This window comes from Gordionus sp. m RMFG-2023, chromosome 4, assembly GCF_954871325.1.
Source record: "Gordionus sp. m RMFG-2023 chromosome 4, tfGorSpeb1-WG-v2, whole genome shotgun sequence".
NCBI lineage: Eukaryota > Metazoa > Nematomorpha > Gordioida > Chordodea > Parachordodidae > Gordionus > Gordionus sp. m RMFG-2023.
This window is the reverse complement of record NC_088778.1, coordinates 22,159,024-22,172,607: the sequence shown is the minus strand read 5'-3', so window position 1 is coordinate 22,172,607 and position 13,584 is coordinate 22,159,024. Positions and strand designations below refer to the sequence as shown.

Below are 13,584 nucleotides of genomic sequence, written 5' to 3'. Positions count from 1 at the left end.
TTTTTATAGCTAATAATGACGATTTAAAATTTTGGTTCTAAAATATAATTTAAAAAAAAATATATTTTCAGGCCCGTCCCAGATTTTTGGGTACATTTTAAAAAAATAAAATACGGCCTGTCCCGTGTGCCCGAGCTCGTCCTGCAGGTCTCTGAATTAGATTAATTAAATAAATGCAACTAAATCAAATATCTATAAAATTGATTATTTAATCATTTAAAGGATTGTGGATAAATTTATGTCATAGTGGAAATATGAAAACATTAGCTATACTTTTTTTTTTATTAGTTGTATAAAAAAAGGGCACTTCAAATTTTTCAGGGGGCTCGAGCCCCTGCCCTCCTCTCATGACGCTACTGCAGCTACAGTTCAGATATTTACAAAGATGTAAGGGTTTATGGGAATATTCCAGTTCACTCCGGGTTTCTGCGTTAAATTACAGTTAAAATTTTATCAAAAATGCACATTAGTTAAGTCCTTAGTTATATAACTCAGAGCTTACAAATTTTGCTTATTAATACTTCTTGAATGTAAAACCTCATTATTTTTATCTTCAAAGTTTATTGATCGAGTTCGCACTTGCCATTGATGCTACAAGTTCATTAATAAAAGGGAGTAATGTTTGACTAGGACCCTACCCCATTTATAAGATATAGTAGGAATGCAAACCTCTTCTCCAAAAAGCTGAAGGTCGCATTTAATAGATGAACAACAGTGGCGTATCCAGGATTTTCTTATGGGGGGGGGGGGAATTTTTGGGGGGGTTTCGCCCCCAAACCCCCTTAGCTGGCCTTTGGCCAGCTTTTGCCGGCCTTCGGCCGGGTCTTATGTTTTAGCTTTTCTATTAAATTATGAATAATTTAATAATAATTATATATCTTTTTTTAACTTTTATTTACTAATTTGTGCATACCGATATTACAAGCCTATTTTTTATTATTTTAAGTTAGGTATGTTATATTTAATAAAGTTTTTTTAAATGTAAAGTTGAAATAAAGTTTAATGTTATTTTATTTTAAAATTTGCTTTAAAAACTAGCCTCAGCTTAAATTCTCATACAATATAAGTAGAATAAATTTTTTTTATTGAAAATACTAATTGCACAGTGTATAAAATATTGACTAGAAAATAATTTAAAAAGCAAGTTTTTATAACTACTATCAAATACAATATTATCATATTTAAATTTTGTATATCTTCTGTTCTAAAGAAAAATGAAAAATATAAAATTAGATATTTATTAATAATTAAAATATTATTAAAAAATACTTATTAATTCTAACTCACTAACTAATAATTTTGAATTTCATATAATAAATATATTTATTAATAAATTATATACCGTTCGATTTCAATATCTTTGTCTTTGACTAAAAATTTCTCCATTTTTTATTAATATTTTTGAATAATGTTAATGTACTCACAAGGAAAGGAAATTTAAAAAAAATTTATTTATAAAAAATAAGTTTTATGTTGGAAAATTGATATTCAAATATTTGTAAAATTTAGATTATGAAGGGGGGGGGGGGGTAAAATTTTTATTAGCTTAAAATGATATTTATGAAAACAGTCAAATTTGTGATGGGGGGGACCCCCCCCATTGGTTACGCGCCTGATGAACAATAACAATGACTATCATCATCAATGCACTCAAGAAGATATTTTTCGTAATCTGACATCTAAAATAAGGTTTATCGAAATTCTGAACTGATCGAAAAATTTTACAAAATTGTAGAAAAGGAATAAAAAGTCATCGGCATAACAAATAGAAAAATTATAAATTAACCAATATTATTTTTATATTTTCAGTTACAACATGACAGCATCATATAATTGAATATGAGTAATAACGTTTAAAAAATTTAGGGTTATGTTTCACTGTTCTCAGCTTTTGTTTTTAAATACTGGAATATGATTCCGGCAAAATTAATAAATGTGAGATATAAATTCGGTATAAAGATTTTCTAAAAATTACCAAATTTGCTAAACTCCTACATTATTTAAAAAGAATATGCAAATATGATAAAATATCTAAGATTAATGTAATTAGCCATTTAATTTATTATTGAAATGAAATAATAACTATTGCATTTAATTACCAAAATGTAACTAGAATAAGCAAAGTATAAATTATTTATAGTAAATTGAGTTATAGTTTGAATAAATATTTTTTAAATTTCAATAAATTGATTTTTCTTAGGTAGGTGCCCAATTACCACATTTTGGGAATTTTAAAGGTACCCGACCCATATCTCTTTGCTCGCCGACTTTGAATAAAAGAGCCATCCCTTTCATGAAATGAAAATCCAAATGACAATGCAGCATCCAATAACCTACATTATGTATAATAGGTATAATTTATATTTTGCATATTTTATGAATGAAATTATACCAGGATTATCAGCTACAAAACGAATTATGACATAGCCTCCATTAGGAACTGCCACGGTGTCTTTTATAACAGGTGATTTTAGATCTCTTTTAAGTTTTCCATGCTGATCCAATTTCTTTACCTTTAAATAATTATGGTTACATTTTAAATGTAATTATACCTCAAAATTTTTTCGGACATATTACTGTGAAAATATTATCGCAAATGCATTTCCGCGAAGACATACCTGTAGAATATTACTTCCATCTGTGATACGGAACATATATAAACTTTTAAACAACTCTCTACCATGTTGACTATTTTTTTAAAATCACGCTAGTAGCTACCGCTGGCGTACTACTTTAACAATTCTACATCTACTCAACTTAGGGAACAGCATTACCTAATACCACACCTAACATTTCGGGTTTTATTCTATCAGGAAACTTTAGCAAATATAAAATTAGGAAGGAAACAATCTAGTATAATGTTTTTCCAATAAGCTAGTACCAATAAAACTTAAAATACAATTCATGCAAAGGCGGCCTGTGCAAAGACTTCGTTTCACATCAATAAAAATCATTATATTAATAAAGAGTTTTTAAAAGAAAGCACCCTATTTATAAATTACCCAATAAAAAACAATTGGCAAGATCTCTCTGAGATAAAGCTTTTGGATATATTATAGAAATTTTGAACAGGTAGTCCTATATTTAATTCATTAATCTTATTTTTTTTAAAGATAAACACATTCCAAGCGAATTCGCTATGAAAATCAGCACACTATATCATTTGCATTAATTACTATTCAAGGCGTACTTCTTTTTATAAAATATTGCAGCAACTACAAATTTTCAAAAGAGCCTTGAAAGTTATGGTTCAATCGACTTTTTGTGTGCCATATACTTTAGAGAAATAGGAGATAATATATTGGATGATAAATTTTGGATAAGAAAAATCGAAAGTTTTTAAAAATATACTTCAATCGTTACTGTGTCATTGTTATGAATCGTGGAAAAATGTACTTTGACCCTCGCAATAAATAACCATCTTTATCACAGTATAATATTTAATAGTAATGATCCCATATCTTCAATAGCAGCAGAAGAAAATATTAAAAAGTGCTTATAAGAAAAATCACAATACATTAGCCATTGTTACCCATTTTTTATATCACCAATGGCAAATTCTACATCTAGCTAAAAATCGCCGAAATTTGTGATATCCACAAGGTGATGATTAAGCCATTTAGTTGGTATAATAATTTTTTCATCGTAAAAGTATCTTTGATAAATAATACGTGAAATGCCGTGTAATCTATAAATTAAATAATCAGATATCAGTATTAAGTTGATGGAAGAGACTTTGTGCACTTTGCAGACAAATGTCATATCAACCCTTCCAAGTTCAATCTATTTTTCAATAGAGGTTAGTTCGATAGGGGCAATATTTAACGGGCAAATACCCCCTGGTTATAATTATTACATAATTAATACTAATAATTATAAATATTTTTTAAAATCTTTACAATAAGGAAACACATAAAATGGATCATTCAATCATTCCTAGTGCATTGTTACCCAACCTTCCTTACTACTATTGTTACAACTTAAGCAGCATACTATAAGGTATCACTTCAAAGTGCGATAAATTCAGCGTTGTGATAACTAGGGGTGGCATCAATTCGACTCAGGCCATTCGGGTTATTAAATTTAAGTTTCATTTACTTATTGTGTATTCTCATATTAACAATAGATTTAATATATATATTTTAATAATAATATAAAAGAATTTAATTTAATATCCTGATTTTTTACCACGAAAATTCATTAAATCAACCCAATAGGTGGCAATTTGGAAATGCATATGTCTCACGATCGTTACAAGTTACACTTAATTTAGAAAATAAAATTTTGGCCTGAAAATATTTTTTTACTCTAAGACTGGCACTCATTTAGATTTACTAAAAATAAACATACATTATTTTAAAAGATTCATAGCTTTATAAATATGTAAAAGGGTTCTAGTTTTAAATGAGGGTTGGTTATGGATCACTTATCCAATCATCTTTCCACCACCAAGTTTGATGGGCACGTTTAATTACAATTTGAATTGAGGCAACAAAGTGAATTATTAATTATTTTAATAAGTAAATAATGTTTATATTATTAAGCTAATTTTTCTTTTATAAAATGATCAAAAACGAATAACTCAATTTTTTTAATTCATATTTATAAATAAAAATACACTATATATTAGTGCTCTGCAGGCCTAATTATTAAAGGCCGGCCCGTCCTGAAATTTTGTTTAAAAAATTTGTTCCCCTCGGCATCTTGAACAAATTTTTTTATTTGTCCCGAAAAGTCCGATCCGAAATAAATTATTCGTTAAACATAAAAAATATTAGCGCCTTGTTTAGGATATTAAATTATATCAATTTATTTGACAAAATATAATATCATATTTAAAAATTTAAGACCGACCTTGCCCGATTTTTAAAAAAATATTAGGCTCAACCCGAACCAAAATTAAATTTTAAAATATAGACCCGGCCCGACCAGTGGTTTGCAGATCTCTACTATATATTTTTAAATAATTTAAATCTAAATGAGTATCATTCTTAAAAAAAAATTTCAGATCTAAATTATATTTATAAATTAGTTGTAACTTGTAATGATCGTTGAAAATGTACATTCCCAAATATTATTGCACACAGAGGTGGACTTGCTATAAGACCAAGTGGGCATTTTGCCAACGAAGCCACAAGAATTTTTGAGGCAGATCAAAAAAAAGAAGAAAAAGGAGGCCGATAAATATAAAATATATAAAAGTTATTTTTATTTACATTTCTTAAGGATTCTCATTTAGATCCAAGAAAGCCTATATTTAGTTTAGAAGGCGAAATTGTCATTCGACTTAATGTCGGGATTATCTATTTTAATCTTTTCGCAGATGCATTTGCGATAATTTATTTTCGAAATTATTATTTGGCAGAAATCTATATTCGCAGTAATGTATTTGAGGAAAGGCCTTTAGCTATATTGTTGTAATGTGAATAATATATACAACCCTACTATATTGATATCTGTCCACTCTTATTTTTTTTGATAGATTATTGAAATTTTTAAAATTAAAAAATAATCATGAACACTTAATTATTTTTTTTCTTCACAACCTTTATTATTATAAAATACCAATATAAAATGAACAAAATTTAATATTAATGATTAAATGATTTAAAATATGTAACTTTATTCAGATTTATCGCCCTACTATGCTAAAATATTATTATATTTGTCCAGCTATATTAAATATTATATCTACCCTGGCCATAACTGCAGCTATTCTCTGTGGCATTAAACTGTCACATATTTTGAGATATTAATTTCTATATAAACTCTTTTGTTATAAACGTTGTTTTTTAAGCTCTGGTTTGAGTAAACCCACTATATTTTCAATATCTAAAATGACAGACTGATATTATGATCCTTGCAAGGTTTTTATAGATTTAACGGTATGACAGGGAGCTCCATTTTGCTGCGAATTGTTGCTACATGTCCTAATGATAATGATTAAATTGATCGGATCAGTACTTCTTTGAGCATATTAATATCGAACAACATTTAATATATTATTTGCTAAAAAAATATCCTGGCCTTGTGTCTTCATGCGACCTCATGCCATTTAACTATCTGTACTTAAGTTTTACAGAAATCAGAGTGAAATTTTTCTGCTTTGTTTTTATAACACTATTTTGTACAGACCCAAAACTTATAACAAATTTTGATTCGTCCATGAATATTGTGTTTTCTCATTGCCCTTTTGATCGTTTACGTATTTTAAAACCCTATATTTTTCTTTCTTAACATAGTTAAATGGTTTTTTCTTAGGCTATAGAAAATAGTATTATGTAAACAAAATTTCAAATAATATTTTTCTCTTATAGAAAGAATATTCTATTGAATGTAATATTAGTTATGGAAACTTGTTTACCTATCAGTGATGCCCTCTATTCCCCATGAGCTACTGATGGTAGGGGCTCCATAGTGAGATATCCTATAGCGCAGTCACCCTTCCCTTCATAAAAATTTCAAATATTTAAACTATATATAAAATTATTAAATTTCAAAGTCAGATAATTTATATAGTAAATGGTGAGGTATAATAAATTTAATTCAATTTGCGGTATCGCCTTCATCGTCAAACACTCTATGCTAAATAATGGATAAATATCGTTATAATACATTTACAAGCAAATGACATTATTGGACTTCGTAATATTATAAATTGTTCTTGTAATTCTTTTGCACAATAGTTTGATTTATAAAAGGAACAAAGCTTTGCAATGCCATTTTTTATACACGTCTTTCCATATAACTTCTTTCCTTTGAAGTAAAATTAGGAATCTGTTTGAGTCATAAAGCTAAATACTCTACAAGTTGTATAGCCACTAATCTAATGCAACATAAAAAAACTTTCACCTTTAAAATATGATAAATATTACCGTATTGTACTAAATGTTTCGCAGAAATCGTTAAGATTTTAATAATATTTCTCTCTGGTATTGTAGTTTCTTAACATCATATACATGTCCTTTATCAATAATCCTTATTGCATTTCTTAATTCTTATACAAATTACATTGTTTACCTTGAGGAGGGAGGGGTAGGCGCCATTTATCTCCATATATCTTTCAGGGGATAGGTATTAATGTTTTTGGGGATAGGGAGTAAAAAATTAATAAAATAGAGGGGATTGGGGATAGGGAGTAAAAAATTAATAAAATAGAGGGGACGGCAAATCTGGGTGTGTTACTTCCAATTTTTTATGAATATTTTAACAAACTCTAGTAAAAACTAGCTAATACAATGAAAAATATTTAATATATTAATTAAAAATAAAAAAATTTAAACAAAGCATATTTATTATCGATTAAAGAATATAATGAAAAATAGAAGGGGTAGGTAATGTTTAAATGAAAATCTATTGTTTATTTATAAAATATATTTTAGGTAAAATAAATTTAAATTTCTTTAAAAAAATTTAAAGAAATATTTTTAATTAATATAACGTTTACAAATTATAATATATTATCAAATTCTATCAATCCTAACTTGAATGCAAACTCCCAATCCTCGTCTACTATTTAAAGATCCAAAAATGTGCAAAAATAGGAATAAAGAAAAAATCGACATAGTAAAATGTTGTCTCTACCGGAAAACAACAAATGAAAGTTAAAGACATCGCTAATTATATTAGAATGTCTATTGTGTCAGTTCATAAATGTAGACAAGATACATTTCCAGAAATAAATGGAGACGAAGGGAAAAAATGTTAGTATTCTTTGCACAATTGGAATCGGAGGAGTAATTCATTACAAAATTATAGAGGAAGCTTATAATGGTATTATTCCGAGATTTATTGATATTTTGCCACCTGATGCAATCATTCTAATGGATTTTGCATCTAATTTATAAATCCCATTTAATCGATGCCTACAAAAATAGAATTGAATACCCACCACCATATTCACCCTAGCTTAATCACATATAAATTTTTTTGGTATATTAAAAAATAAATTTCGGGCAATCACTCCTCGACCTAATTCACAAGATGAAATTATTACCAATATTATCGAACTCTTTCGTGGATTCATTCCATATGATTTTACGAACTTTTATCATATGCAACAATATCTGGAGTTGGGTCATCACGGACAGCCGGTTAATTAGGTAATCTCTAATAATGAATTTATATTAATAATTTAAATTTATACTGTTTTATATTCTAAAAAGGTATTATCTTCGAAGTCGATAAACATATGGAATGATTTTATACATAATTTTTTTATATACCTATTATTATTTTGTCTATATATTATTATAAAATAGAAATATATATCATATTTTTATCGAAATAAATTGATTTAAATAGAAAAGAAATCCTAAAAAATATTAATATTTAAAATTTCATGAAAGATATTTTATTCATAAAAAATCCCAGAAGAGTTTACAAAGAGTATTTAGAGTTTTAAAAAAAGTTAATAAATTTAAAAAAAAATTTAATTAATTTTTTTAGGGAAAATATATTTTATAAATAAACAATAGATTTTTGTTTAAAATTTAAATATTACTTGTCCCTTCTTCTTTTCATTATATCCTTTAATCGATAATAAATATATTTGTTTAAATGTTTTTTGTTTTTAATAATATATTACATATTTTTCACTATAACTGCTTATTCTCGAAATGGGCATTTTTAAAATATATTTTATAATATATTTAGAAGTGACCTACAGAGGTACCATTTGCACGGCCCGGAATTTTTTTTCAGGAATTTTTTTCGGCCCTACCCGGGTTTTGCCCGGCCTGTAAAAAAAAATTTCAATCCCTCTCGAGATTTTTTTAAAAATATTATATTTATTTTTAATTTTTATAGTTAATAAATGGGAATTAAAAATATTTGGTCTTAAAATAAATGGCCCGGCACGGGTATTTTTTTAAAAACATTTTTAGGCCCGGCCCGAAGAAAATTTATCCTGAGTAAATTAAAATATTGGCCGGCTCAGCCTGCAGGTCTCTGATATATATAGAAATAATTTATAAATCAAAAATATTTTGGCTCGACTTTGTATTTTTTACAGCTATAACTTCATATGTTTACTTAATATCTTCGAGATTTAGGATTGAATACAGGTTTACCAGGTCAAAATCTTTTTTGAAGGAGAAATTTAAAATTCTGGAAATTTTTTTAGCAGCGGCCTGATATAAAAATGCTCTTTTCGCTCCCCCATTTATTCCTTTAATTTTTACTTTATCGTACTTAACAAAGTTGGTATCATTTTATAATATTTTCCCCAATAGTTAATATTTTATTCTTAATTTTAAATTTTAATTTCTAGTTATTCCCAAAATTTTATAAAAATATATTAATTTTAAACAAAAACAATTATTTTCCAACTGATTCTCAAAATTATTATTTATAAGTCATAAATTTAAAATTCTAAAAAATTCAATGCGGAAGAAATTTTAAAATAGCGGGAGATTCTGCCAGAGTTTTGAAGGTGGGGTCTCTGCTTGTTGACTAAATATAGGAGTCTCTCGCTGATGAGGGGATGCCTGACAACCCTGCTTGAATGTTTTTTAATGACTTTAACATTTATTATAAATATAATATAATCAGTGGGGGGGGGGGGGGTAGTATATAAATGTATATTTAAAAAAATAAGGGATAGGGGATGCTTCAAATTTATGATGCCATTGATTCATGTAATCTCTTAATAAAATATTGCCTCATATACCCACCTTTATATAAGGCACAATTGCAGAAATCTCATCAAATCATATGTTTAAAAAAGAAGATATGTAAATTTTTTAAAATAATTTTTCCCTAGAATCCTTTCATCTTTTGAATTATTTATTTTAAAAGTCCTCTATTCTGAGTAGGCTCAAAACCCCTGATATTACATTTCTGTAGTACATCTAGATCGAAGTATGGCTAATGGATGTGCTAACTGTCTTTCAGAATTTCCTCGGCAGTTATATGAGTTAATAGTGTTCTCACAGACAGTCCCTTGGCAGTTTCGGCTAAACTTAGCATCCAATTATTTTTTTAGTGGATTATAAAAAAATAACATAAATCTCCCCAACTGAAACTTCCTATCACGTGCCAGCTCAAAATGTGGATATTTATGGTCTTATACCCATATAAAGAAAATAAAATTTGAATAAAAATTAATTTATAAATAAATTTTTACATTACTAGCTTAATATCATAATATATCTACGTTTTTAATTTATTTTTAATAGATTAATAATTATTTTCAAATTCGAAAATTAATCTAAGTTAAAAATGATAGGTGGTCAGGTATCAATGAGGTAGGGTAGTTTAATATAAAGTCTTATATATTTTACCTCGTGAACCGAGATGTTGGTTGCCAACTTTTCTTGGGCTAATAATCTAAAAGAATAACCATGCAAATGTATAGAATGGATATCGTAATCCCCGTTTAAGCCTAAATAATAATTGGAAATTTATATCTATTTCATAAAAACCTTCGTCAACGATAATTAATTCCACCAGTGAATTTAATTTTATGTTGTATAAATGGGTACAAGAACACATTATATGGTTACACTCTGGCCGAGAATCAATATTACAAATTTCATTTTTCGGTACATCCAACGGTTGGGATAATAGAGGAGCAGAGGGTGGCTTGAAAGATATATTGTCGAACATTGGAATATCTATTACAGACAAATGATTTATAATCCAATAATGATCGATGATCGTATTTAAAATTTTATTTACCTTCTCCTAATAAATAACTGTCGGTAAACAAGTATAGTTTGACATCTGGTGTCCCATAAATTGGTTTTAAAGATACTTCCTTCATGCTCTTAAAATTTGTTATTGGAAGTTGATTAATTGAGTGTCCAAAATTTTTAAAATGGACAGGATTCGCTATCTTATAAAATAAAAATATCCTATATATTTTAGCATGCTTACTATTTTGTTATGGTAATGATAATCTCCAGTTTTAAATTCTTTATGAATTTGTTGTAACATCCGATCTGATTTAAATATTTCGTTTTTTATAACTTTTAGTGTATCAGATTCAGAAAAATGTTTATTTGGTGCATAAATTATATATGCTGAAGCGTTTGCCACCATATTTCCATGATCACAATCTCCGGAACTCCAAATCCTCATTTCGTAGAATGTTTTTCTAAAGTTATTATAACTAAAAAAAGTATTTGACCTCAACGGTTCTTTATAAGTGTTATTTAAGAGAATTAAGGTGTCTAGTTCTTTTTCATATTTTAAATAATCTTCTTTAAGCAAAATTTTGACATCGTATCTCTCCCCAGGAAATATGGTAAGAATATCGATGGCATGATATGGTTTATCTATTGGGTATCCATCTATGTCAACTATAATCATAAAATGATCTTGAATAACTATTTCTATTGGACAATACAAGAAACCGTTACTTATAAATCTGACATAAGGTAAGGTATCAAAAAACAAATCATTCGGGTCTGTATCGTATTGTTTAACTAAGAAATAACTTGGGGGTGAAAGAGGAAATACACCCTGCCTTCCATTTATTAGTAGCGACGGAGCAGACTCATCATCTTTTATAAAGTGAAAAGGGGAGAGTGAATTTTTCCATTCCTGAATTATTACGATTATCTCGTTTATATTATTAAAACCTGTAGAACCCTTGTAAGTTTTATAAGCATGAGTAGGAATAGGATTAACAATCAAGCTTCCAACAATCCCGTCTACTCTGTGTAGGGCTGTGTGGGCATGCCAAAATTTGGTGCCAGCAGGTTGTGCTTTCCATACATATTGGAATGTCGATCCACCTATTATAGGACATTGGGTTACCATAGGTGTCCCATCCATATAAGGAGTCTTTATTTGATATACCCCATGCCAATGAATGGTTATGGCTTCTCCGTTGATCAACATGTTCTTAACGTTAACCTTGACTATATCATTTTCGCATACCTAATTTAAAAACAATACTTGATTATTTATTGTAAAATATTGTTTTTAATAATTTAATTAAAAATTAAATTTAGAAAGAAAAATTAGAGTGTTTTAAACATTGGTATAACTACTTTAATTTCTGGACCAGGAAATTTTTCATTGACTAAAAAAATAGGTCTTTCAGTTCCATCGGCAACTATGCAAAACTCTTTATAACAATCTTTGATGATAAAAGGACACTTTCCGCACACATTTTCTGCCATGGTCCTTGAAAAAGTTATTCGAAATTCAAAATCACACACTTTTATCTTACCATCGCAAAATCGATCACATGAATGTTTTGAAATAACACCTTATAATTTGTCCAATTTAATTTATTAATCCATCATTTTAATTTATATTACTTGATAAAGATGTAAAGAATTCAGATCCCAGGATCGTTAAGATCAATGTAATTATAATCGAAAACATTTAAATTTATTTAGGACCCCCTTTGTATCTATATTTCATAAAAAATAGTTAAATTATTTATTATACAATATAATATTTATTTATTTATATAATAAATAATGTAAATTAGAATCTTGAAATTTATTATATCTACAAATCATTTAGAAACAGACCCTAACATAAAAATTAAAGATATACATTATTTAAATATGTTTCTATTAAAGAAACCGAACTGTCAAGTTTTCTGGGTTTGGAGTGGCCATTCAACTTCTGGAATTAGTTCTGGGAGTTTTTTCATTGTAATCGGCTTGGCTCAGTCCAGGCCGGTAGAAAATTATAGATTTTCTTTTATTAATTATTAAATTAAATAAAAAAAATTAAGAAGTTTTCTATTCTAATTCTATTCATACACAAATCTATGCTCACTTTCATTTAGACTTTCCAATCTCACTTTTTGTTGACATATTTACTCTTAAAATATGCTTATCAATGACATTAAATCTACAAATGTAAGTTTATATTATGAGAAAATGTTTAAATTCTAAGTTTATAATCTAGAGGAAATCCACCTCAATGTTAAACATTTAAAAAAATAAAATCTATGTTTATCTTTAGGTATAATAGATTCTATTGTTTATCTCTACTGACGTAAAGATTATATAGTTATTCAAACAAATTCAGTTCCTATTTTCCAAAGCAGGTGACTTAATAACAATAAAGAAAAATAAACTATCTCATTTGTATTGGGTCATGGCTTAAAAATGGAATGTCTAATAAAGAAGATTTTAAATCTAATCTTAAAAGGAAAACTGATCTTATTATTCAATAATATGAATATATTTATAGTTAATGTTGTGTGATTGTTATCATATTTAACTATTTTTATATTTGCAAATTTTATACCTGTAATATCCAAAACTATAAAAAAAAGGCAGTTTTGTTTAGTTATATCGAGGGTCAGAACTTAGAAAATCGCCTCCAAACCGAACTGTGACCTTCTTTATCAAGCATTATAAACAATAAAAAATGCGAAAATTCTAGTAGTGTTCTAAAATAAGGCAATTCATCAAGAAGCTTACAACAATAAAATAGTTTTTAATATAAAATAAGAGATATCAAAATATAAAGAACTTACATGTTTTTAACAGAATTTACGTTTTGCAAAATTTATTTCTTCCACATTATCGAAAATTTGTCCTAACAACTATGAATCTCGAAATTTAAAAAAACAATTAACAAACGGATTCTTTGTCAAGACTCATAAAC

The 13,584-nt window shown here is 27.5% G+C and overlaps 1 protein-coding gene across 9 annotated transcripts; it reads right to left on the bottom strand.

The window, feature by feature from the left end:
* Nucleotides 1-2,037: 2,037 nt before the first annotated feature.
* Nucleotides 2,038-13,584, bottom strand: LOC135929172 (uncharacterized). Of its 9 annotated transcripts, none has more exons than XM_065465697.1 (11): nt 13,454-13,566; nt 13,222-13,316; nt 12,517-12,663; nt 12,273-12,367; nt 12,000-12,220; nt 10,879-11,886; nt 10,681-10,837; nt 10,425-10,616; nt 10,284-10,384; nt 2,393-2,513; nt 2,038-2,333 (listed from the first exon to the last, which is right to left on the bottom strand). In XM_065465697.1, exons 4-11 carry the CDS (start codon nt 12,337-12,339, stop codon nt 2,197-2,199), a joined length of 2,004 nt encoding a protein of 667 aa, XP_065321769.1. In that variant the 5' UTR covers nt 12,340-12,367; nt 12,517-12,663; nt 13,222-13,316; nt 13,454-13,566; the 3' UTR covers nt 2,038-2,196. The 9 variants fall into 9 exon arrangements, 8 of the variants coding, with proteins under 8 accessions (XP_065321769.1, XP_065321772.1, XP_065321771.1 ...); XM_065465700.1 differs by having other exon boundaries at nt 12,547-12,663; XR_010572501.1 differs by lacking the exon at nt 2,038-2,333 and adding an exon at nt 6,365-6,448 and having other exon boundaries at nt 13,454-13,576.

What these genes read in the sequence shown, in the direction of transcription:
- LOC135929172 (XM_065465699.1), bottom strand. Translation starts at nt 12,339, where the DNA reads ATGTTTTCGATTATAATTACATTGATCTTAACGATCCTGGGATCTGAA. An exon ending in CAGTTATTTATTAGGAGAAG is followed by an intron (nt 10,617 to 10,680) that starts GTAAATAAAATT and finishes TGTCTGTAATAG; the next exon opens with ATATTCCAATGTTCGACAAT. An exon ending in TTTTGTAGCTGATAATCCTG is followed by an intron (nt 2,334 to 2,392) that starts GTATAATTTCAT and finishes TACATAATGTAG; the next exon opens with GTTATTGGATGCTGCATTGT.